The sequence below is a fragment of the Protopterus annectens genome, chromosome 2.part1 (assembly GCF_019279795.1).
Source record: "Protopterus annectens isolate FY-2018-M chromosome 2.part1, PAN1.0, whole genome shotgun sequence".
In the NCBI taxonomy this organism is placed as follows: Eukaryota; Metazoa; Chordata; order Ceratodontiformes; family Protopteridae; genus Protopterus; species Protopterus annectens.
Window position 1 is genome coordinate 1959083847 of NC_056729.1, and position 27422 is coordinate 1959111268.

Here is a 27422-nt window from a genome sequence, read left to right on the forward strand (position 1 = left end):
AGGTGATCCATTTTCAGTTTTCTGCAAGCACTGCTCCTTTAATGTATCCTTCCCATGTGGATACAATATATTCCACCTAGACAGATTACATAAAAAGGTGTAGGGGTAGCCATAATCTACTCGATCAACTGACCTTGACCCCTATTTCCACCCCCCCACCCCCAAATTCCATCCTGCAGAACTCCTAATAGTAAACTGCAAACATAAACAAACGTAAATAACTCACAATAGCTGTCATTTATATCCCCCCCCCCGGGAATAACATGCCTATTCTTGAACAGATTATCTCCTGGATAACACACCAGATCTCTTCTGAGACTATAATTCTGGGAGATGTTAACATCAACTGGCAAGCCCAAAGTACAAGAGTCTCCTACCTCCAGCATAAATCTCTACTTTTTTTCATAACTAATCTCAACCCCCACACATTTCAGCAAACCAAATAACCCTGACACCATCCTGGACTGGATCCTATTTTCTAATCCTAACTCATACCATGACCTAACAATTGTACCCCACTCCTTAAGTGACCACCTCCCCACTAGCATCCAGAGTATCCAAGCAGTCCATCAAATCCCATAAATTCAAACAATGCCACAGCCTCTCTAACTTTGATCCTGATATGTTTAACAATAGACTCTCCTCAATTGACTGGTCCTTCCCTTTCCATATACCCCTCCTTAAACTTGCACAAAAATTTAACCAAATCTTCCTTGATATTCTTAACTCCCTAGCTCCCCCCAGGAAAATCCGAATTAAAGCTTTCTTTGCTCCATGGCTCACTCAAAATACTCAGTCTTTAATGCAAAAAAAAAAAAAAAAAAAAAGACAATGCTTGGAAAAACAGGATAAGAGCCAAATCCCAGCCTATACATCCTGGTAATCCCACAACACCAAACCCTTGCCCGAATAACTCCCCAAACGAAACCACCATCATTCTTAACTCTTACTTTATCAAATCAATCAGCAAACTAAATCAATGTGGTCACACCCTAACCTCTGTATTCCTCCCTCATCCAGATCACATAAACACTTTCTCTCTGAAACCTCTTTCTACTGCTTACATAAGATCACTACTCAATAAACTAAAGCCATGCTCTTCATCTGCTGATGATCTACCTCCCCTATACCTAAAACTGGCTGCCAGCACTATAGCTTTCCCCTCTTGACAAATAGCTCTGTTCAGGAATCTACTGTCCCCTCTATCTGAAAAAAAATTCTTTACTGTACCTATCCACAAGGGAGGACACTCCACTGACCTCTCCAACTATAGACCCATAGCCATTCCATCCCCATTATAAAATCTTATTGAAAAATGTATACATAAGCAGCTCCTCAACTTCCTGCTTCCAAAAAAATCTCACACCCACCCAACACAGCTTCTGTCCTAACCACAGCACTACAACCACTCTAATCTCCTTCACACAAACAATCTCTCAAGCCAGAGATAACAATAAACTGGTTTCCTGTCTATTTACCAGTTCTCTGTGCAGGAACAGAAATAGGCAGTTCTGATGAAGTTTCTAACTACTTGAAATGAAAGGGCTTAACTCTGGTTTATGCCACTGTGAACTTTGGTTTTGACATTGTGCATTTTTATTGACAACTAAAGTTTTTGAAGCGGACTTGTATTTTGGTGGAGTTTGGTGCCTATTTCTGTTCCCACACGAAGAATTGGTTAACAGTCTGGTGTCTTCTGTGTGATTCCAGTTGGAAGTTTCCTTTCTATTTCTTGACCTCTCCAAAGCCTTTGACACTGTCTCTCACCAGAAACCTCTTACGAAACTGTCTGATATCTCAGTCTCTCCAATTCTTCATTAAAATGGTTCACTAGTTACCTCACTAACAGACAGCAGTCTTTTAGGTGGCGGTCTGCCTTCCTTTTCCTCCCTGTCTCTACAGGCATACCCCAGAGCTCCATTCTGGTACCTGTGCTATTCAATGTATACACTAATGACTTGCACAATACCTGCTTCACTTCTCTCTCATCCATTATACTGATGATTCAACCGTTATTTCTATCTCTAGCAATGTCCCTCACCTCCACACTTTAACCCAAAATTCATTCACCTCTGTCAAAACCTGGTTAACTGATAACCAACTATTTCTTCACCCCCAAAAAACTAAACTTCTCCTGTTTCTCCCAAAATCTCTCTCACAGTAGAAATCCCCTTTTACCATAATTTCACTAGACAACACTGTAATCAAAGTAGAACCTCATACCAAGCTCCTAGGAGCCATCATAGATGAACAACTTAAATTTGGTCTTCACGTTCACAACTGCATAAAAAGGATCCACCAGAAGCTCAGTCTGGTCTACCATAACAAAAAATTCCTTACCCAGGCTTCTAGACTATCTCTTTCTCATGCGTACCTTTTACCTACCCTATTCTATGCCTCACCCATTCTAACCAACCTTCAATCCACCCTAAAGTAAAAGCTTGAATTCACTTACAATAAAATTGCCGAATTCACTACAAACCTACCTTATGATTCACACCACTGCCTCTCCCTTAAATCCTTTTCTTGACTTGAACTCCCCTACTAATTCCTATACTCTCAACTTCTCATCATCCATTCTGTCCTTAAAAAACCTACACCCTGCCCTACCACCTCATCCCTCATCTCATTTTATGCCCCCCCCGAGCTCTCAGGAGCTTTGACCAGTTCCTCTCGGATATTTGTAAACCAAAAAAGACTTTCGGCCAGCAGCTGTACAATTTTTTATTTTTTTATTTTATTTTACATTTGTTGACCGGGCTAGTCTAGCTGGATATATGTCCATTTTCAGTAGAGGCCCGGGGAGAAAAGCTCCACACATAACATAAGCAAGACAGATAGACATATTGTTAATAAAGACATTACACAAAAAAATATACATTTAGATCAACTACTAATCAAAAATCAGCATACATTAAAGGAACTCAAAAATTTAGATTCATACAAATGTTCTGTCGATTTCAAAGCAAGTTTACCTAAAACATAAGGTTTTGCAGTTAGGCAACAGCCAAGAAGATTACATTAGAAGCTAGAAGGGACGAGAAGTAGAAGGAGTATGAAGGAAAGCAAGGAAATGACACAGGCCAGAGTCATAAGTAGGAGAGGAGAAGAAGAAAAAGACAGTCAAGACAAGGTGGGAAGAGATGGTAGATGTAGGTCAGAGCATAAGAGGACAAAAGAGAAGGGAAGCAGGGTAGATGTTAGATTTCAGGAAAAAAAAGAAGGGTTAAAGGTTAGGAGAGAGTAATGAGAGGGAGGTTAGCCTGGAGTATTCAAGAACAGAGCCAGTGGGTTTGGAAAGCTAGCCTGGAGTACTACAAGAACAGAGCCAGTGGTTTTGGAAATGTAGTTTGATTTGTTGTTTGAAGAGAGGCAGGGATGAGATTAGTGTTAACTCTTTAGGCAGCAAATTCCATACTCTGCCTACAGTATTGGTGAAGAGAGAGTCACCAGCTACGTTGTGGGCCTTTATGGGTTTGGTCATAAGTTTACAGGAGGAACGAAGAGAGGTGAGATTGTTATAGTGGAGTAGAAGTTGTGAAAGTATAGGGGTATTACAAGGTTGGTACAGTATTTTGTGGGCAATTGTAAGTTGTGAAATATTAAGAAGGTTTTGTAGTTCCAGCCAGCCTAACTGTTTCAAATTGAGGCAGTGATGTGATGTGTTCTAAAAGGGTTACCAGTGGCGAAGCGGGCAATGTTATTATAGCAAGTTGCTAGTTTGTTTAGGTTAGTTTTTTTAAGGTTGGTGAAGATAGGAGAGGCATAGAAGAGAGTAGATATAAGATGGGAGTGAGCAATAGTAGCTCTAGTTGATGGGGTAAGAAATGGTTTTATACGGTATAATGATCCAATTTTTCTGTTAACAGTTTTGATGGTGTTGTTGATGTGTTGGTCAAAAGAGAGATTGTTATCAATGGTAACACCAAGTAGTTTTGTCGTGGATTCAGGAGAGATGATTGTTTTGTTGTTAGAGTAGATAGAGAAGTTAAGTGGAGAGGTACGAGTGGTGGGGGTGAAGAGGAGAAGTTTGTTTTTTTTTGGCATTGAGAAGTAGATACCGTCTAGTAAACCATGTTTCTACAGTGTTGAAGGTAGTTTGAGTTAGAGTGGTTAGATCCGAGGAGGTGGATGCTGAACAAATGATAGTAGAGTCGGCTGCATATTGAATGCAGGTAGCTTGAGGAATTACAGAGTGGAGATCATTAATAAAGAGGGAGAAGAGGAGAGGACCAAGGATAGAGCCTTGAGGGACACCAATTGCAATGGGAAGTAAGGAGGAGATATGGTTTTCCCAAAGAACGGCTTGTTGTCTGTTACTGAGGTATGATGTAAACCAGTTGATGGCAAGGCTGTCAAATGAGAGGATTTGAGAATGCTAATTAGAGAAGAGTGGTTGACCATGTCAAAAGCTTTAGAGAGGTCAATGAATAGGGCAGAAGAGAGAAGGTTCTTGTTGCGATTGCTGTTAATGGTATCTACAAAGGAAAGGAGGGCAGTGGTAGTACTATGGTGGGGTCTAAAGCCATGTTGACAGTGAGCTAAAATATTGTGGAGGGATAGGTACTGTACCAGTTGCTGGTGTATACATTTCTCCATAATTTTTGCTAATGGAGAGAGAAGAGCAATAGGTCTAAAGTTGGAATAGTCAATAGAGTTTCCTCCTTTATGTAGTGGGATAATATGAGAGATTTTCCAGATATGAGGGATGGTTCCTTCTTGGATGGTTCTATTTATAAGTAAGGATATTGGGTAAGCAATTTCTTTGGCTGCTTTTTGTAAGAAAAGGGGAGGGAGCTTGTCAGCAGAGGGAGTACAAGGTTTGAGTTTGAGAAGTAGTTTGAAGATGGTAGAAGTAGAGATGGGTTGTAAAGAGAAGCTACAGTTAGAGTTTAAGTGATTGTTAGGAGGATAAAAATTATTAGTATTTAATTGTCTAGCGAGAGATTGAATAGTATCAGAGAAGAATGAGTTAAAAGTATTTGCAGTTTGAAGAGGGGTGTCAGGGTTGGCATTTAGTGGGGAGGGAGTTTTAGCAGTACCTGGAGAAAGTAGTCTATTGATAGAAGACCAGAATTGTTTGGGTTTATTTAGGTTAGTTTCTTGTAGGTTGCAGTAGAACTTTCTTTTATCAGTGAGGATGGCTTTTTTGGTAAGATTTCTAAGTTGCTGAAAGTGATGAAAATCAGAGCTGATTCTATGGGACCTCCATTTGTTCCAGATCTTATTTTTGGAGAGAATTAGTTTTCTAGTTTCATTTGAGAGCCAAGGGGCTGTATTAGATTTCATTCTAATAGTGCATTCGGGAACGTGATTGTCTAGAATAGAAAGGAAAGTAGAATTAAAGAATAATACTGCTTCATTTAGTGGAAGAGTCTTTAAGGGTTCCAGTTGCAAGTTCTGAGTTCGTTCTGAAATAGGTCGGTTTTAAAGTGTTTAGTGGAACGTATTTTTCTTATATTGAGGGGGGGAAGATAATCAGTCTTCTCTCTTGCAATGTATGTTAGACAGTGATCACTGAGGTCATCAGGCAGGGTCCCAACATTATAAGTGACATTACATTTGTTTATCAGAATCCAGTCTAATATAGTCTGTTTTTTGTTTAACTTATTAACTCTTGTTGTGGATGTAATGGTTTGGGTGAAACCGTTTAGGTTAATGTGTGAGATGGGATTATCGGTATTAATAGCATTCCAGTCAATATTAAGGTCGCCAAGAATGATAGTTTCTTGGGGGTAGTAGTTGGAAACCCAATTGAGAAAGTCTTCTACAACTGGTATGTTGTTTCCTGGAGGTATGTAAATGCAGATGATGTAAAGGGCTTTTTTGGCATTAAGTTGAAGTTTTGAGATGATGGCTTCTACCTTACTATCTTGGGTTGGACAGGCAGGTAGGGTAGAGATATTAAGATGGTTCTTAAACAGTATTGCTACACCACCACCCTTTCGTTTGTTACGGTCAAGCCTGAGTATATTATAGCCTTGTGGTATAATGTCAGTATCCTTAGTGGCTGGCTTTAGCCAGGTTTCAGAGAGACAGAGAATGTCAAAGCTGTGTATATCTAGGAGGGTATGAAGGTAGGGTACTTTGTTGTTTACACTGCGATGTTAAGGTGTCCTATGAGGAGTGTAGTATTGGTGCCATGTTTGGGTGTTTGTGTAGAAGGATGTATGGGGCCAGGGTTGGGATGAATGTCACCGTCTTGTAAGGTAGGATTGATGGGTTTAGATGTGATTTTGATACAAAAAAGGGTTAGAGGTCTTATTTTTTTGTTTGAGTGTAGAGTGTAGGAGAGATGGGAGTACCTATGGTATTTGGGTAGGAGGTATCTTGGGGTAGTATTGGTATTGGAGAAAGAATTCAGAGAAGTATAGAAGGAAGAAGTGTGTGTCTGTGAGTTTGTTGGCTGAATGAGAAGTGGATACTCGAAAAAGGTAAGGAGGTAGGTTGAGTAAAGAGTAGTTAAGAGTAGAATCAGGAGTAAAAATATTGTGGATAGATTGAGACTCATTTTAGAGAGTAAGTAAGTGAGAGGAGGTTGTAGGGAAAAAGTCACAGATTAGGGGTAGTCTGGAGGAAGTGTGGGTGTATGAATGTAAAGAGGGGATATTTAGAAGTGTACTAGAAGGTATGGTAGTGGTATGAAATGTGAGGTAGGGAGAGGGGTGAAATGAGTGGGGAGATATAGAAAGGGAGGTAATAGTGGTAGAAGAAAGTAGGTGTGAGTATTGAAAGGAGGGCTAGTATAAAAAGAGAAATGAGGGAGGAGGATATGGACAGTGTAGAGGGGAGGGGATTAATTTGGAGGTAAAGACAAAAGGATTGGATGGTAGGTCTGGGGGAGGAGCAAGAGAAGTATAAGGTTAGGACCCCGGGGGGTGGGTGGGAATTGGGGGTAGGGAGGGGAGCAGAGTGAGCCAGAGGCTTAACGGAGGGACACACAGTAGACCACCAAGGAGGGAGGAAAAAGTATCAGAGTAGGCTGGTAAGTCAAGATGGGAGATAGTAGCCTAAAGAGGGAAGGATTAGTGAGAAAATCAGATGGAGGAAAGGGATAGTAGTAGGAAAGGAGAGAATAGAAAAAAATGAGGAAGGTAATAAATACTAATGTAAGGAGTATAGGTGGGTGTAGGGTGACATCTAGTGGTCAAAAAGCAGAGGTGCACAAACATGCACAGGAGCTTCCAAGAGTAGAAGTAGACTAACTGGTAGAGAGAGGAAAAGCAAGATAGCAGTCTAAAGTGTGGGGGAGGAAGGAGATAAGGGAATATAGAGGGGGGTTGCTGCTGGCCGCTTAGCTGGGGTCAGACAAAGGCTTAGCAGGATACGTTTGTTAAAAATAACACTTCGTGATGTGGGTAGACATACTTTCTTGAACTTCTTGAAGTAGCGGGTAGCAGAAGAAGGCAGTGTCTTGACTTTTCCAAGGGCAGTGGGGAGAGAGCACCTTAGTGGAATTAGTAGTGAGAATTCACCCAGGCAAAAACACAGGGTAAAGCAGGGGATAGCTGGTACAAAAGAAAACAGTGGAACAATAAGAAAATGTTAAAGTGAATTAGCATGCAGAGTATCAAATGCACTATCAAAAATGCAAATATTACAGATTATTCTAATGGTCAATATAGTCATAAATCACATAAGACATACAAAAACAGTCAGGCAGGCCAAGCAGAAATCTATGGGAATTTAAATGGCTAGGTATAGCAAAATACTATTGAGATACTACTTAACTGATTGCTATAACATCTATAGTATGCAAAAACCATATGTTGTAAAAAAAAAATTAATACAAAGATTTAGGTACGTAGTAAATGTTGGCTACTACTTTACTGCCTGTAGAACTAAGAACTCAGGACTTATAGGCATCCCATTAACTTAGGGATTATGTATTGACTATATTGTTGTTACTTTCACTGTTAGAATCTTAATGTTGGCTACAAGTTGCTCTAGCCTGGAACAATCTCCCCTATCTGTCAGATCAACAACAAACACCTATAACTTCAAAAAGGCCTTAAAAGAAATACTTATAACCTCTTGGATATGTTTATGCCAAAATCACACCTAACACTCACTCGCTCTGGTACTTTCTAATATATTTTTTCTCTAAAACCTTCTGCCATCTCTCCCCTATTTTCTCTTCCCCCTTCTGAAACCTATTGCCTTTTCCACCCCTTTCTCTTTCTCCCCTTCTACCCCAATGCTTATCAGCCTTTCTCTTGTAGATGTTCCTGTCTAGAGGCCCTGTCTTCTGCTCTAGTATCTCTTCTACTTTGGTTGTCCTATCCTATCTGCATACCTCCCTATACTGGCCACCCATATCTCTTTACCTCTCCACCTATTCATCCAACTTTATCAGCCTCTGTTTCTACTACTTTACTGCCTGTATAACTAAGAACTCAGGACTTATAGGCATCCCATTAACTTAGGGATTATGTATTGACTATATTGTTGTTACTTTCACTGTTAGAATCTTATTGTTAGCCCTATCTAATCTGTACCTAAGCTTACACTAATGCCTGTAACTCTACAGTGTGTAACATTTTGTTTCTTCTTGGTCATGTAATTGTTATATATTTTCTTTGTATTGAATGTGCAGCTTTTCTTCCCGGGCTTCCACTGAAAATGGGCTCTTACTCAGACAACCATGCCCGGTTAACAGATATCAAATCAAATAAAATAATTAATCCTCACATAGTGTTCCGGATCCACCAGTAAGCTCCTGTGCAAATGCATCTGATAAGTATATTTTTATTAGATTCTTCAACTTCTTCACATTGTTGTGTGCAGACAACTTCATCTAGCACCTTATCGTTCATATCCCCTTTCACTGACTATGGCTGCAACACCCCACAAATCCTATTTCCATTCTTGGCCTGATCATTTCAGTCATCTCTTAACTGCCTTGTTTTGTCTGTTGTGATGAGGTTTCTGCCATGATTCTTTTACAAACAACCCTTGTTCATGTCATGCATTTTCAGTGATAATTTTGACTCCTGTTCCTTTAACCTGCATTTCCACATCTTATTCTTTTCATCCCCACTTCTTACTTCTGCAATTGTATTAACATAAATTTGTTCAAAAATAATATGAAATAAACATACCCCCTCTTTCCCTAAGATCCCAAAGTTATATTTCAGAGTTCTGCGTTCTCTTTACTGCCAGCTGTACTAGGCCTCGTAACCCTTCCTCCTTTGTAGCATAAAATGTTCTCCTACTGATTTTATTCAACACAGTCCCCCAGGAAACAATGGAATTTAATAAATCCTTTCCTGATGTTCATCGTGTTACCCTGCTGCAGTCATCACACTTGGGTTATCCTGCCATCAGGCGGTCCCGCAGTGGGGCCGAATTCCAAAGTCTTGGTCTGGCGTTGGTTGCTGTCGCTTCTTCCCTGACGTCATTGCGCCAGGGGTATATAAGAGGCATCCGACACCATTTTCTTCAGTCTTTCTTGCCACGTGGTGCCCAAAGCAGAAGCAGTTCGCAAGTGCCGGTCGGCAGACACCTGAGATTTTCGATTTGAATTTCAGTCCGATGTCTTCAATAAAGCTAAGTACCCCGTTGGGGAATATTTTCTTGCCTCAGTCCGATGTCAGAAAAAGTTAACAATTGCATTTCTTGTGGAAAGCAAATACCTCATAAGGACTTCCATTCCTATTGTATTCCTTGCCTAGGCCCAGACCACGACGTCACAGGTTGTCGGTTTTGTGCTAGGTTTAATAAACGAACTATCAAACGCCGTTTTGACTTCGCACGGCATTACTTTGGTAGGAAATTTAATTATATCATGCCGTCGGAGCAGCTGACGACTGGCATACATAAAAAACGCAAGGATAAGGACAGGCAGCCTAGGAACAAGCCAGACTCCGAGGCCTCTGCTGGGCCTGTCGCCGGTTCTCCGGTTTTCAGTGAGGCGCCTACGCAGCCCCTGACGACCACAGAACTGGAACCCCAGACAGTTGCGGATTCCCAAGCGGAGCCTACTAGGCCGATGCAGCCATCTTCCGACACCAGAGCAGAGGTAGACCCCGGTGCAGTGGAAACACCTTTGGTTGCAGAAGGTGTCTTCCGACCGACTACACTCACCATTAAATCTTATGCTATGCTTAAAACTCCTTTAAAACCTAAGAAGACTGTACATCAGTCAACAGTTCAAGGCTCCATGCCTAAGAAACACATGCTTAAGATGGCTGAAGATTTGATTACCCTAATCAGGGGTTCCCATCCCCCTCCTGATAAAAGACCAAGGCAAGAGGATTATGCTTCCTCTGACCAGGTTTCAATTTCCTCAGACTCTTCTGAGGAACAGGATTACACCTTTCCACCTTATGAAGATTCTGATGCTGAAGACTCTATTCCCTCAGCATCTCCCCCTGAAGACTACTCCTTTGGGGAAACCTTACATACCATGAGGGAACATTTCCACTGGGAAGGCCAGGACTACTCTGATTTTAAGAAAAGGCTCCGAAAGTTCCTTTTACTACCCCAGCACAGACCTCTTGCTATCCCTCCTGTTTTAGATATTGTGGATGATGTTTACTTGGAGTCTAGTTTAAATCCAAACTCTCTACCTCCTGCTCCAGCCAAACCTGACTGATACTACAGAGTACCTGACTCACACAAATTCCTTTATAAAAGCCCTGTGGCTGACCCAGAAACAATTTCCCAGGGTCCTAAGGGAGCTAAAGCTTCTATGGCTAAAAATCCTGTGCCCTCTGAAAGGGATTCCAGAGCCCTAGATAGATGGGGAAAGAAAATATACACCTCAGAAACTCTGGCTATGAGGGCATTAAATTGTGAGTTTCACATGTTGAAATATCAGCAATTCCTAATGTCTCAGTTAAAACAAAAAATGAGCACACATTCTGAACAGTCTGAATTCAAGGAAATGCAGGATCTGTTGCATGCAGCTGAACAGGTGGGCAAACATACTTTACAATGCAGATTTGATTCATTGGAAGCTTCCTGTAGAGCAGCTGTTACTGGCTCTGTCATACGTAGACATGCTTGGTTAAAAGAACAAACCCTTCCTGATCATGATAAAGCAAAATTATTGGATGCACCTTTACAGCAGGATGTATTATTTGGTGTCAAAGCAGAAGAGGTTTTAAAGAAAATGGAGGATAAGGCAAAGTCTATGTAAACGGTCAAGGATTTTTTGCAGGTACAACCCCCTCGTTTCAGCAGAAATTGGTCAACAAAAAACTGGTCCATTCCAGCTTCTGATAGATCACAGAGGGGCAAATACAGACGCCCAAGGGGCAGAGCTCAGTCTCAAGGCCCTTACAAACCTCACCAATGGGGTTCTGCTACCCAGAAAGGAGGAGAAGACAGGCCCCAAGCTAGCAGAAGACAAACACAATGACTCAATCCTCAAACTACCAAGCAAATCTCTCCTGGCAGCTCCCTCTGGAGGAAAATTAGCATTTTTTGCAGACAACTGGCACATCATCACAAAAGACAAATGGGTTCTAAACATTGTCTCTCAAGGATACAGATTCCACTTTCATACCTTACCAAGGATAAAAGGAATGCCAAACCTGCCACAAAATCAATGGGCAGAGGCACAAAAACAAATTGCAGCTCTTATGGACATGAGAGCCATTCAACAGGTACCTACACAGGAGCAAGGACAAGGATTTTACTCAAGACTCTTCCTAGTCCCAAGAAAGGACAAAGCATGGAGACCCATTCTGGATCTTTCAATTCTGAACACCTATCTGCAAGTACCAAAATTCAAGATGCTAACACTACAGCAGCTTCTTCCCATGCTGGGCAAGAATGCTTGGCTAGTAACTTTGGACCTCAAGGAGGCATACCTGCATGTCCCTATCAGACAAAATTGCAGAAGATACCTCCGCTTCATTGCAGGTTCAACACATTATCAATTCTCTGCACTGCCCTTTGGCTTATCTACTGCGCCCAGGGTCTTCACAAAATGCCTGGCACCAGTAATTGCATACTGCAAACAAAGAGGAATTCAAATATACCCATACCTGGATGACTGCCTTTCTTCAAGCAGAAAGCAAGGACATTCTTTTAAAGCATCTGGCATTTGTCAAACACCTTCTAAGTTGCCTAGGGTACACAGTAAACTAAAAGAAATCAAAACTAGTGCCCTCACAAAACATAATATTCCTGGGTGCCAGCTTGAATACAACGGCCCAGATGGCTTATCTCATGCCAGACAAGCAACAACAGCTGACTCAATATTTCAAAATAATGGCAACAAAGACCCAACTCCCTGCAAGAAAAATTCTGCAGGCCTTGGGATTCATGGCATCTTGCATACTACTAATACCATTTTCAAAACTGCATATGAGGAAATTACAATGGTACCTGAAAAATGTATGGACTCAGCACAGCCATAGCTTGGAAACAATGATACCACTCATTCCCTGCCTTCAACAGGAGTTTCTATGGTGGGCACAGGCGTGTCACCTCAACAAGGGTCAGCCTTTCACCTTACCCACAGCCAGGCAAAATATGACAACAGATGCATCGGACTATGCCTGGGGAGCACACATGGCAGAACAGTGCATTCAGGGCAAATGGACTACAGATCAGAGGCATCTACATATCAATCAAAAGGAAATGCTAGCATACAGCATGTCCTAACAGCTTTCAAGGACCTTTTACACCCAGGACAATTAATAATAAAGATAGATAATACCACAGTAATGTGGTACATAAACAAGCAAGGGGGCACACATTCTTACCCTCTATGCAGGCAAGCAATGACCTTGTGGAACACTGCACTGTCTTACCAGGTTCAATTACAAGCACAATTCCTGCCAGGAAAGAAAAACACATTGGCAGACGACCTAAGCAGAAACATCATGGATCCACATGAATGGAAACTAGATCCACAAGTATTTGCAATGATAGCACAAAAATGGGGACGCCCAGGCATAGATCTGTTTGCAAGCCCCCACAACTACCAACTTCAAAAATTTTGCACAAGGACATTCCATCCACTAGCTTGGAAAGTGGACGCCCTCTCATTCAGTTAGAAAACATTAACAGTGTATGCCTTCCCTCCACTGCCTCTTCTACCAAAGGTACTGCTACAAGTCAGATTAGAGAGGCCACAAATGATACTCGTTGCACCGGACTGGCCACGCCAGAATTGGTATCCAATTTTAAGGAACATGGCCCACGGCCCACCATGGATTTTGCCACAATTTCCTCACCTGCTCACCCAGCGAGACAATCAGATTCTACACAGCCAGCTCAAGACTTTAAACCTGGCTGCATGGCAAATTACCTAAACAACCAGCCAACACCTCTATCCAAAGCTGTTATGGATGTCATTCTGGAGGCCAGGAGGCCCAACACCAGGAAAACCTATTCAGACAAATGGAAAAGATTTTGCGCCTGGAACCAGGCTAAAGGCCAAAATCCCCTTGATCCAAACATCCCTCAGATTCTACAATATTTAGGTGAGATGTTGCATAAAGGACTTTCCTTTTCATCTATTAAGATCCACGCCTCAGCAATTTCAGCTCATTACAACACAGATCCTCCTTTATTCTCACATCCACTCCTAAGACAGTACCTCAGAGGGGTTAAGAACATAAGACCGCCAAGGAGAGCACCAACACCTACTTGGGATCTCAACTTTGTTATGGAAAAGCTTACACTGCCAACCTTTGAACCAGCTTTTACAGCTGATTTAAAATTTCTTTCATGGAAAACTGCTTTGCTACTAGCAATAACCTCAGCTAGAAGAGTCTCAGAGCTACAGGCACTAATGGCAGTGGAACCTTTCCTCATTTTTCATCAAGACAGAGTCTCTCTACGAACTAACCCTTCCTTTATGCCAAAGGTGGTATCCAGTGTGGCCCTAAACCAAACCATTCATTTGCCCACCTTTTTCCCAAATCCCCAGAACAAAGGAGAAAGACTCCTGCACTCTTTGAACATTCACAGGCAATTACGTTACTACTTGGATAAAACTAAGGCTTTCAGAAAACTGACCAGCTCTTTGTAGCCTATGCTACAGAATCAGAAGGAAAAGCTATCTCAAAACAGACCATTTCTAAATGGATAGGGCATTGCATACGTTTCTGCTACACACATCATGGGAAACCTGTACCTGCTAACATTAGGTCCCACTCCACCAGGGCTACAGCTACATCAGCAGCTTTTCTCAGGGGAGTGCCAACCAAAGATATTCTGGAAGCTGCAACTTGGAGTTCAGTGCACACCTTCACCAAACACTACCACTTACCTCTATATTCTAAGACTAGAGCTGATTTTGCCACTGCAGTTTTGCAGGGCCTACTAGCTTCTTCTAACCCTGTTTAACTCCACCTCCCATCCTTAGCTTTGGGATTCAACCCAAGTGTGATGACTGCAGCAGGGTAACACGATGAACATAGTACAGTTTTGTACCTACCATAAATGTAGATGTTCGAGTCCTGCAGTCCAGGTTACCCCCCCTCCATCCCCTCTGAACTAGCTGAACTTATCTCTACCACTCTGTCCTATGCTACCTCTGTGGTGTATTCGCTTGTGCCTAAAGGTATTGTTTTATTTTTATCTAGCTATATGTATATATATATATATATATATATATATATATATATATATATATATAAATATATATATATTTTGCCTACCTATTGGGGGCACCTGACATCTGGGGCAAGAAAAACTGAAGAAAATGGCATTGGATGCCTCTTGTATACCCCTGGCGCACTGACGTCAGGGAAGAAGCGACAGCAACCGACGCCGGACCAAGACTTTGGAATTCGGGCCGACTGCGAGACCACCTGACGGCAGGATAACCCAAGTGTGATGACTGCAGCAGGGTGAACACTCAAACATCTACATTTATGGTAGGTACAAAACTGTACTTTATCTTGCATTATAAAAATGCATCCCAAATACCTGTCATTCTCCAAAGAATACTTGTTTGTTTAATTAATTATTTTCCTGTGTTTGCATAAGACATTGTTCATTCATCCTATCTGAAAGTCACCCCATTCCTTTCCTCAGTAATCTGCTGGAATTCTGTACCCCTTCTTATCCCATTTTCTATACCCAGAATTATCTCTTTTTAAACGTAGTCTTTTCTGTCTCAGAACAGCCCCCTCCCCTCCTATTCCTAGTCACTTTTACTTTCTTAGCGATTTGTTCATAATAAAAAACGCAACTGCCACCACAATATCTGGTGCATGAAATGCGTAACAGCATTTTTGCTCTATTGACTGCTCCTTTTTTGAGATCAGACTTTTTTTAAAATGCATACAGCTTTCCCCATGATTTTTGTCATTGAATCGAAGCAGTAAACTTTAACCTCAGTGGCGTTAACATAGGAAAAGCTTACTGTGTGTCTATATACTTTAATCGGCCAACCATCTCACATGCACAAAGATGTATCCATTAAAATTTATGGATGTTCCCCACATTATCTTTAGTTAATGTCTTTGAGGGATGCCCTAAAATTTATTGGGCCGTGGTTTATAAAAAAATTTACAAAGGTTTTTTATTAAAAATGTCTGAGGTAAATAAGAAATGAATGCAATACAAGTACATTGTGGCACGTAAGGGCCATGTACTGTACGGATATGAACAAATCATTTTAATCTTCAATACACATTTCCCAAATACAGTCAGTGGTAATTTCATAGAGCCTTCCTCTTTAGTTAAAACATGCATATACCAGTAGCAAATATCATCATGGATGGACAGCTGATTTTTTTCAATAGATGTCAACTCATCTGTCACTTCATGTCTTTTTTCAGTGAAAAAAAAAAAATCTGAAAAATCAAAATAGAGCCCTATTCTAATGGCACTGCATTTCACCTCCACTTTTTATTTCCTTTCCACATATGCCCCTTCATAACGGGTTTTAATACTGATCTGAAACAAGTTTGCTTTACCTTCCTCACTGACATTTCACTGAAGACATAAACCACCAATAAACCCCTAAATATTTAACAATTCACCCTATTAACCTTAATTGTAGTATTTTACCTGCTGATTTACATAGCTCTGAGCCCTTTCTTATTTGCAATGGTGATGGACATGTTGACAAACGAGATCAGGCAGGAGTCCCCGTGGACTATGATGTCTGCAGATGACATTGTGATCTGTAGTGAGAGTAGGGAACAGGTGGAGGAGACCCTGGAGAGGTGGAGATATGCTCTAGAGAGAAGAGGAATGAAGGTCAGCAGGACTAAGACAGAATATATGTGTGTGAATGAAAGGGAGGATAGAGGAATGGTGAGGATGCAGGGGAGTAGATGTGGCGAAGGTGGTTAAGTTTAAGTACTTGGGATAAACAGTTCAGAGTAATGGTGAGTGTGGAATAGAGGTGAAGAAGAGAGTACAGGTAGGATGGAGTGGGTGGAGAAGAGTGTCAGGAGTGATTTGTGACAGACGAGTACCAGTAAGAGTGAAAGGGAAGGTCTACAAGAGGGTAGTGAGACCAGCTATGTTATATGGGTTGGAGACAGTGGCATTGACAAAAAGGCAGGATTTAGAGCTTGACATGGCAGAGTTGAAGATGTTAAGATTTGCACTGGGTGTGATGAGGATGGACAGGATTAGGAATAAGTATATTAGAGGGTCAGCCCAGGTTGGAAGGTTTGGAGACAAAGCCAGAGAGGCAAGATTACATTGGTTTGGACATGTGCTGAGGAGGGATGTAGAGTATATTGGGAAAAAGATGCTAAGAGTGAAGCTGCCAGGTAACAGGAAAAGAGGAAGACCTAAGACAAGGTTTATGGATGTGGTGAGAGAGGACATGCAGGTGGTTGGTGTGACAGAGCAAGATGCAGAGGACAGGAAGAAATGGAAACAGTTTATCTGCTGTGGCGACCCCTAACGGGAGCAGCTGAAAGAAGAAGAAGATTATAGCTTATAATCAGTAATAGGGTGCGAGTTTTGCTGGACTATAGGTATACCTTATGTGATTTAGTCACAAGGGATGGATGTAGCCTCAGTGACTAAATGATGCAGACAGAAGGAAGTATTTTTCAGCACAACACGCCCCGCTGTGGGGTTTTGCAGTAATGTACTGGGCTTTTTATTTATTTTTTATGCAGTTAATTTTAATACTGTTTTTATTATAGTTTAGTTTTTTTTATAGTCTTGCTGTTATACAGCTGCATGTATTTCCAGCATTTACTCTTATGTGCTTGGAAACTGCCTGTGATCTTTGTGAGTGACGTTAGATCCAGTAGACCCAGTTGACTTTTACTGCCTTACTGTTACACAGCTGCAAGTATTTCCAGAATTTACTGCTTAGTATTTCAAAGTTACTGTGATGTTTGTGTGATGTCATATCCAACAGAGACCCAAGACTGAAAATCCAGTATTGTATTTTATTGATTTTATGTCACTCAGCTTTGTAGGAAACTGCCACTTTTATTCTAATTGCACTAATATGAATTCAATTTAAAGATGGTGCTTTCCTCTTTATTGCTTGGTTCTATCATTGTTTTTAAACTAGCTTTTCTCCTGTTTCACATCTGTTTCCAGTTTTGCCAGGCAGACACCTGATGAAAACAAGTTTTTTTTTTTTTTTTTTTTATTGAATTGAGTTGCAACTCACCACTAATTCCAAAAATACACATTTTCTGAGGTCCTCAAATAAATAAAACTTGCTGTTGACACTGAAGTGCCAGAAAGGTAATTGTTTTTATCATAAATTAGGTCAATACATGTGGATCACATTACAGAAACACACTCACACACACACACACACACATATATATATATATATATACATATATATATATATATATATATATAGGTCTACCTGATAAGCTCGAAAACCCATATCATCGAATCCGAAATGACAGAGACAAGATGAATGAAACTGCAGAAGAAAAAAAGTTAAAAGAACGAGCTTCACAAAACTGAAAGTAAATTACTGACTTTTCATAAATAGTTCCACTTTAAGAAAGAGCGGTGATGCTGTACATGCATACTGAACTGGGCGGTTCTCGCACACATGTGGGCATGCCGTGGGTGTTTATCCTTTTCTTCAATGTGGTGCGATCTCGGAGTTGGTATATTTAATTTGCAGTGGGTGTGGGGGGTGCGGGGGACACAGCCCCCCTACAAAAACATGCCAGAATTGACTTTACGGTCCCGGACTCTTGAATGGTGAGTATGATCTATGGGAAGTATGTCATATGGTGGTAAAAATTTGACGTCCATTTAAAAAATTCGACATCCATTTTCGGTTTTATGAAGTTCATTCTTTTAACTTTTCATTCGTCTGCATTTTCGTTCATTTTGTCTCAGTCATTTCAGATTTGACCTTATCATGAAGACCCATATATATATATATATATATATATATATGTATATATATATATATATATATAGGTTCATAGGTTCATACTAAGCTATCTGCCCTAGGGCATTTATAAGCCTAGCCAGAATGTGTTTGGCTTTCGCCACCCATTTTAAATTAATTTTGCTAAGCCCTTTTTCGAGGTTAGTATTCTGTGCCTCTGTCTAACAGTGACACAGAAGTGATACCCGGGGAAAACCTATGATCTCCCATCCACTCATCAAGATTCCTCTTGAAGAGAGTCAATGATGGACTCTGCCTAACCTGGACTGGGATTTTATTCCAGAGTGAAGGGAGCCTCTGGGTTATGAATCTGTCCCTCCAGCATGTCCTATTTATTTCAGTGCTGAGGTTCAAGTCTCTCGAGCGCATAGCTCGATGGGATTTGGGTTTTCTGAGGTGCAGCATGTCCATTAATTCCGGGTTGGACATGGCTTTATACGTCAGGCACAGATCGCCTCTGAGCAGGCGGTATGCCACTGAGTAGAGCTGGAGTTTCTTTAACCGGGCAGCATATGGCATCTGTTTGAGCCCTTTGATCCTCTTGGTGAGGTACTTTTGGGGTCTTTCCAGTTGCTGCAGGTGTCTGGTAAGGTACATCCCAAAAGGGGCATTGTACTCAATTATGGGCCTGATGAGTACACACACACACATGTATGTGTGTGTGTGTGTGTGTGTGTGTGTGTGTGTGTGTGTGTGTGTGTGTGTGTGTGTGTGTGTGTGTGTGTGTGTACTTACTAGACCCCTTTATGGATGATGGGTTTGTTTGAGATAAAAGAAATCAAAAAGTGCTAAAGGAGACCCAGATGGTGTACATGAAATGTATTCATATAAGAACAGAGAGGAGACATTTTGTATATGGTTTGTTCAGCCAAGTATCATATGTCAAAGAAACTACTTTTCTGCGTATCTCAGAGCCTCAAAAAAGCCACTAAACATAACTCTTGCTGTTACTTTGTAAGGATGATGTGACTTTAGATGACACTGCTGTCACCTATGAGATAAATCTTTCAGCAAAGGGGTTTACCAAGCATGGCACCTTCTTCTCTTCTCATTTATGGACAATGAGGTGAATGTTTGTGTAGATGCCATGATACCTAACACTGGCAGAATAAAATGAGTATAACTATAACTCTGTCTAGGTTTGGAACTCAGACACACAAAGAAAGCTAGAAATACAGGCAGAACGAAACTGATACACACATCTCTGTGAAGAAGTATACCGACACGTCATTGTCATCCTTCAGAAATCTGATGTACGCATATGAATTATATTGTGTAGATTAGAATCTGTGTGTAATATGCAGCAGTAACTCAGTTACTTGGTAATTTAACCAGGTTTAGGTATCTGCCATTTTTTTCTGATGGATACAAATTAAATCTAAACATGTAATTTAGAAACCCCGTTTTCTGCAGTTCTTAAATTCTGGGACACAATGTTGAACAACTCAATAGTACCACGCTTATAGCACCTTTTTTATTTCAAAGTACAGGTAGTCATTTTACAGTAAACTACATTTTTTTTTCTTGAGTATTTTTTCTTTTCCCATTTCTTCTTGGCCATATAGCCTATACTACTGAAGTGCCTATTCATCCCTTATCACCATTGCAGATGCTACTTTTGGTATGGCTGCCATACAGGCAACCATATATTTTTTCTCCATATTCTGACCCTGACCCCACCTATGGTGACTGGCATGCATATTCACGGATGTGCGGGGGGGGGGGGCTCTGCTGTACCTTCCCCTTTGATCTTGCATGTACATTTACATGCCTGATGAAGGTTATAGCATCAGGGCAACCTGGAAGAGCCAGGTACTTATCCCTGGCACAGCTGATGTATACTGTGTGCCTCTGTGCCTTCTATAAAACTGCACAGGCTGTACTGGCTTCCTTCCTTCCTACAGGAAATGTCACCTAGTCCAGCTTAAATCCAAATTTGACTTTACCCCCCCCCCCACACACACACACACACACATACACAAGATGTGGTTATTCGATGCTAAGATATTAGGAATGTGGTGCAGGTATTGTTTCTTATATTGTTTTTTTCAATGTACTATTTTGGCTGTATGGCTTTGACAACACTTTTGATGAATTTTGCTGCACTCAGGGTTATTGTAACCTAAGCAATTACTGGAGATTTCCATCCATAAACAATGTAAAGGCTTCTTGATGTAATGATTGCAAACTGGTAAAATAAATCTACACTTGTCTCAGTACTCCCTAAAATTCTAAGTGACCATCTCCCAACCAAGCATCTCTCTCCTTTCTAGCACCAAGCATACCCTACAAAATAATTTATACATTAACCTGGTGTAGATTGAAATATTGTTTAGTTGAGAAGGCGTTCCACAAAAATCACTGTTCACTAGTACTAATCAGACAACCTCATCAGTGCCAGATGTTCAATTTAATATTAAATTAGAATTTGGAAAAAAATTCCTAATCACATTTCATAGATTCAAATGGCATCACTGTACTTGGTTAAATACACGAATTAGAAAAAAAAATATCACAAAACGAAATCTGTCAAACAAGGAAGAACGCTAATCATAGTGTTTTCCTTATTTAATTCATTTCTGTAAGGAAACATTATAAACAAAACAACAAGGGAGTTAAGTCAGCTTGCCTGAGGAACTAACAGTATTTAATGACATCACAGCCCTATTTAATGACATCACAGCCCAGAATGCTCTAGTAAATCATCAGGGGCATACCCTCATTTGATATCACCAGCAGCAGAAAATCCACACAGACTATTAAATCTTCAGAATTAGTAAGCTAATGACATTCTCCCCATGACAAATCTCATTGCTTAAGCAAACATTCCCAACAAAGAAATATCCCCAACCCTACAAAACTGCTTCAAGCCTCTCATGATCATACTTCAACCCCTCAGCCATCATAAGATTTCATCATCCCCCCAAACCTCTCAAGATTATACCATGCCCCCTTTTTGTTTGGTCGGTCATATTCATTCTCTTATGCGACTGCTAATTCCGCATTCCTGTCAGAAGATATACCATATTTTATGTGTAGGCACCTCTGATAACTTTAGGTGTTCAAAATATGCTCAGTCACAGGCATGTCTCCATGGCTTTGAGTGATTGCATAGGCCATTAGAAATTTAAAAGCTTCTATTTCTTTATGCTTTTTTCTGTGAGATGAGAAACAAGACAGGAAAAAAAAACACCTTCCTTCCCTTCATGAATAGTCCTTTGTCAAAAACCATTAACAGCTGATGATGAAAAGAAGGAAGGCATGATGAAGATGATTACCTTGAAGTGGCAGTAAGCACAGAGAATTAAGTCTGTGAGCTGTTTACAATAGTCCAGGCTGCAGGGTTTAACCCCTTCCACCTCGATTTGCTTACTGTGGGACTCTGAGGAAGTCCTAACCAGACAGTGATTTTGTGTTACTCCTTTTAAGGGGCACTTTGACCAGTGAGCTCACCTGATTAGCAGATGAAAAACATAAAAAAAAACTAACAACTACCCTCTGGAGGATGGAAAGAATTTTAAAGCATAGCCTGCTTAACTGATCATTGTTAACATATGCTACAGAATAGCTGTGTAACTAACTTTTCACTGAGTACTCTGCAGTGGAAGGAGCCTTAATCAATTATGAATCTATCACACCAATGTGCCTTACTTATCTCCTTTAACCAAGTTTGTGATGTACCATCAGTTCATGTTCACATGAATCTAGAATATGCAGCAAAGCCTTTATTTTAGTTGTGATTTGAATGATATGGCAAAAGTGGCATTGATAATAGAAAGAAGGGGGAGGGGGGTGCTGTACTTCTGGAACAGTCACTTGTAAAGTCATTCCTCCTGCATGCAGCTTATCTCCGGAGCTCTTAGCTGATGAAGTAGTGACAGGCTGTAGACAGTGCTGCTGGGTACATACCAGATGACTGGGATCTCAAAATTTCCACAGTTTCTTGAGATCCTATCACTAAAAGCTATGCAAGTGGTATCTTTTGTGTGTGTGTGTGTGTGTGTGTGTGTGTGTGTGTGTGTGTGTGGGTGTGTGTGTGTGTGTGTGTGTGTGTGTGTGTGTGTGTGTGTGTGTGTGTGCGCGCGTTACATCTGACCATCTGCAGATCTGACTAAAGAATGCAATTTATATAAAATTCACAAAATTAATTAGCAAACATTTGTGAGACAGACGTACGTGTAATGAGTGTTAAGGCTCTAGATGTTCTGCTTTACAATGTACATTGAACAGTGTGCTGGAAACAGCCAGGTTTATGAAAGGCATACTGCAATGAACTAAAGAGCTTAGCAACTGTGTGTGTGTATATACATATGCTAGTGAATATAGGCCAGAGACAGAAAACAGGAATCAAATGAGCTGTGTAGTAAAACATACCCGTAAGAGCAGTAGGCACCTGAAAACACAGGAGCCTGAAGGCATACATTTGGCTGTTTTTATGTTATTTCTACATTCAAAGGTTAGTACTAGGCAATTGGTCTGCAGACCATTTCAAGCCTAGCCAAAAAACCCTATTCAAAATTTCCCTCAAGCCTCAAGGAGGCAAGACAAGGTAGACCAGGAGAAAATTTGAGGCTGCCCATTCATTTATCTATGTTTACGCTGAAGGTTCAAGGGTGCTATTGTGCCTGACATGTAGTGGAAGGTTGTTCCAGAGGTAAGGGATATGTTGGGGTATTCTCTTGTGCATCTATCCATCTATCTCTTGTAACTCAGATCATAATTATGGAAATTAAATGTTTTATTTTTTATGTAACTAAGGAATTTTTCTCCCCTTGCCTCTGCTGAAAAAGGGCACTACTTAGCCCAGTTGGACATTTCCAGGTAAACAAATGTCAAATAAATAAATAAATAAATATGAATCTATCACAGCAATATCTCTTATATATCTGCTAATGAAGGTTTAGTTCCTTTAACCAAGTTTCTGATATACCATTAGTTCATGCTCACATGAATCTAATTTTTGCAGTGTCCCTGTTACTTTTAATATTTGTGGACTTGACTTAACGTGTCAGGCCTGAACTCTAGTTCTTAACATGCCAGACTTGAACGTTGCATTTATTAGCTGACACCCATTTCTTTATTTCTAAGCCAGACTTTAATGTGATTAGAAAAGTGTAAAGCTGATTACTGTATTTTTCTCTCCCTAGAGTTTCCAACCAGCCGTTTAGAAATGAGTGCTGTGGCAGATATCTTTGACAGAGATGGTGATGGCTATATTGACTACTATGAATTTGTAGCAGCACTTCATCCAAACAAAGATGCTTACAAACCTCTTACAGATGCCGACAAAATTGAAGATGAGGTACTGCATTGTAAATACACAAGAGTGTGCCAAGCGCTCTGCAGTAAAACAGACAAAATACAAAATCTTTTTAGTATACTTACTAGCTGTTTGACAAGTGTTTACATCTTTTAATGGGTTTCCTTTAAGTCTTGGAGCTGTTTATAAATTCTTCAGATTATATTTCCTTTTCAGGGATGATTGTAAATACTAACTTAATCCTTGTTCTGAAATTGTCTTTTTTCCTGTGTAGGTGACTCGTCAAGTAGCCAAGTGCAAATGTGCAAAACGTTTCCAAGTCGAGCAGATTGGAGACAACAAGTACAGGGTATGTAGTTAATGCCATAGAGTAATATTACAGAATTAAGTTTGGAATTATCACCTGAATGAGAACAAGTTGCAAACTATTACGTTTGTAAATGTTTTCAATAAAATAATAAAAAAGTTACTTCTCATGTATTGGTCTTTCAAATAATTCTGAGCAGGAAAAGAAATACTGTGAAAAATAGTAACTGGGAAGAAGATTTCAGCAGCAAGTAAGACAGTTAAAACATTATGGAAAAAAGAATCAGATTTTTACTTCGTCTTCAGTAAGGGCATTTTTGTGTGCTTTTATAGCCAAATGTTTGGGATTCAGTTCTGATCTACAACTATTATCATTCAGGAGTGTATATGTTATTCTCATGTATGAATGGGTGCAGTGTAGATACTAATGTTTCCCCTAAAAAGATGTGCTGATTGATTATCTGCTCTAAGCTGTTCATACTTTGCTGGACCCCTGCCCTTGTGGCCTAGGTCTTGGCTTTAGAATGCTTGAGGAAGGACTGTTTCAATTGGTTAACAGATAAATATTTTTAAAATCTTGTTTGTTGCATTACTTAGAATTTGTCTCTCTCCATGAATAGATGTAGGATAAGTTCTGCAACCACACACACGCACACGCACACGCGCACACACACACACACACACACACACACACACACACACACACACACACACACACACACACACTGTGCCTGTAGCCCTCTGCTCCCTTCTACAGCCATGCTTTTTGCCTGTTAAACAACCCACATTATCTTTTCAACTTTCAATAGATGTGTTGGAACATAGATGGGACAAAGTCAGGATATCAATTGGTGGAAGTTAAGCATCAGTATGTAAGTGGGGAGATTTCGGAGAGTAACTGGGAAGCAAATACAGATAAATTAGAAAGCTGGCAGACTGTTACTTTTGTCTAAACTGTAACAAAAGGATTAGAAGGTAAAATATGTGCAGGGCTGGGCATGTCAGAAGACTGAATCTTTCTTGTAAATTGTGTATAAGCTTTGTAAACTGAGATCACATAAGTGTGGATGAGGCTCAAGAGTATCTGGATAAGTGGATATTACACTCACAGTATATTTTGGGCATTTTCTAAATTCTGCAGTTGTGATTGAAGCACTCGTTGAGTGATAGTGTGCACAGCCACTGCCACTTTGTACTCTCATGCATTGTCGATTGTCCAGGCCTGACCAAGGAAACAAGCACAAACACACACACGTGTGCACACGCACACAAAACTTCCAGTGTTGGGAACTACAAACTAATTTGGTCTAGAAGTCATGATTGTCATTTTTGTATGCCTCTAAGGAATGATCCATTCTCTGGTGCTGTTAGGTACGCTTCTAGGGTGTTCTATAAGTGATAGGATGGACATTCCCTACTCTGAGCAAATGAGAGCTGCCTTTTATAAGTTCCCTGCATCTTTAGACAGCTGCCTGACACTGCAGATAATATTCTGAATTTGAGTTACTGTATCTCAGTGGTGTGTGGGAATAAGGGAGTTCTGCCTAGACTGTAGCCATCAATATTAGTGTGGCTAGTAGTACTAGTAAAGGTTCATAGGTTTATTTGCTAGGCGTATGACCACTGGGGCTTTTATAAGCCTAACCAAGCAACCCAAATGTATCCAACAAGTTTATTTGCCTTATAGATTATTTTAGGTGATATATAGACTTACAGGCTACTTAAGTCCACTGTTAATGGTGTTAGGCTAATTTCACATTCATGCCTTATGAGCATGCTATATAGCTGAATCTCAGCTGCTAGGTAGAACAAGCACGTGAACTTGAACAATTTAATATAGAATATCCTTCTTTATAGGCTATATGTCATGGAAAGTGTAATCAGATGTACATAGATTTCAATAATACATTTATGCTGTTATTGGTTTAATCATCTGTCTAAATAATAAAGTGTTTCATTTGGTCTTTTTATCCTTTTGTTTCAAACAGTACAATAAAATTTAAAGTTTATGACAATTTAAAGAACAGTGAACTAACTGTTTATTTTCTCATTTTTTCCCACGGTCAGTTCTTCCTGGGAAATCAGGTACAAATAAATGGCCTTTATGTTTATATTATAACTGCTTTTATTGTATGGTGACTAATTTTTGTGGGGCAGGCTGTTTGGCTTTTCTGTCACTTCTGGCTTACTAATTGCTCGGTGGTTGCAGCACTTCTCTATTTTTTAAATATTTTCCTTGCTTGTTACTTTGCTTCAGTGTCTTTAGATCTGAAATGCTAAACTGCTCACTGAAATATCTTTGAATCTGAAACTTGTAATACGTTTGGAGCGGAACTGTAACCTGCATTTATTTTTAAGTTATATAGGAAATTTGCAAGTGCTTAAGATGCTAAGTAAAGCTGTGCATGTGACAAAAATAATTTTAATACAAACAGAATTGTAATGATTATGGGACTGAATAAATATTGCTAAGAACCTGATCATTTTATTTAAATAAGTACTGATTACAGATGATAGCAAAGCATTTCCTTTTAAGCAGTCAGAATTTCATTCAGCAGCCAACATATTTATTTCAATTGTCATACATTTGTAATGCACATACTGATTAGTTGGAACATCTAATGCTGAAGACTTAAGTTGAAGCCATTGGTGCCGAGTGAGAATTCTTTTTCTAGGTTATTTTTGAGCGGCATGCCTACCATCCATTAAACCTCTTTCAACTATTCATTCCTAGTAAAACCATCATGGGTTTTGGGGAGAGAGCTGATCACTGGATGGGCTATCATCCAGATAGCCATGAAAGGTGGATGTATTTTACTTTAAATATTTACTCCTGTTGCCTCCATAGCTGCTGTTGCTCTTCACTCCACTGAAATTGGGATCATCCTACTATCTGCATACTGACATGCGTACAACACTCTGAATTAATGCAGAATGCTGCTTTGCAGTCCTTGTGTTTGGCCATCCCATTGCTTCCTGGTGCTTTTTCCCCTAGCCTTATCAGCATGGTTAGATGAATAGCCTTATGATTAACCCCAGGATAGGTGAGCTAGTGATGGACACTCACTCACACCCTCCACAACTGACTCCACTGGCATCCAGGTTGCTGTTTTTATCCTGGCCATCTGGTCATCTGCCTTGCAGTCAGGGCATCACCCCTCTACGTAGTGGAGATAGCATGCTGATTACATATTTGATACTGATTCCGGATCTAGACAATGTAAGAATACCCTATTATAGGGTTAACTGTTGCTGTAATAATTTTTTTTTTCTTCTTACTAGAGCTTTTCTCCCCGGCCTCCACTGAAAAGGGACTACTGCAGCCCAGTTGAACTACCACAGTTATCAAAAGCAATCAATCAGTCAATCAATCAGTCAGTCATCCAATAAATAAATCAATAAATAAATCTTTTCTCCATTTATTGGGATTGACTGCTGTAATACTTGTCTCAAAGATTTGTGGTTAAGTTGAGTACAGTATCTCAGTCAACTGCTCTTTCCTCTGGCCAGGAAATAGCCTTACAAATGAGCATTCCA

General features: G+C 40.2%; 1 protein-coding gene across 3 annotated transcripts in view; it reads left to right on the forward strand.

The window, feature by feature from the left end:
• DST (dystonin) overlaps positions 1-27422 on the forward strand; it is a 4096730-nt gene that overhangs the window by 3947614 nt on the left and 121694 nt on the right. For all 3 annotated transcript variants that reach the window (XM_044063350.1, XM_044063347.1, XM_044063348.1), the window contains 3 exons: positions 23467-23621; positions 23854-23928; positions 25953-25970. In XM_044063350.1, coding sequence (XP_043919285.1) covers positions 23467-23621; positions 23854-23928; positions 25953-25970 — 248 coding nt within the window. The remainder of the gene's footprint in view (positions 1-23466; positions 23622-23853; positions 23929-25952; positions 25971-27422) is intronic.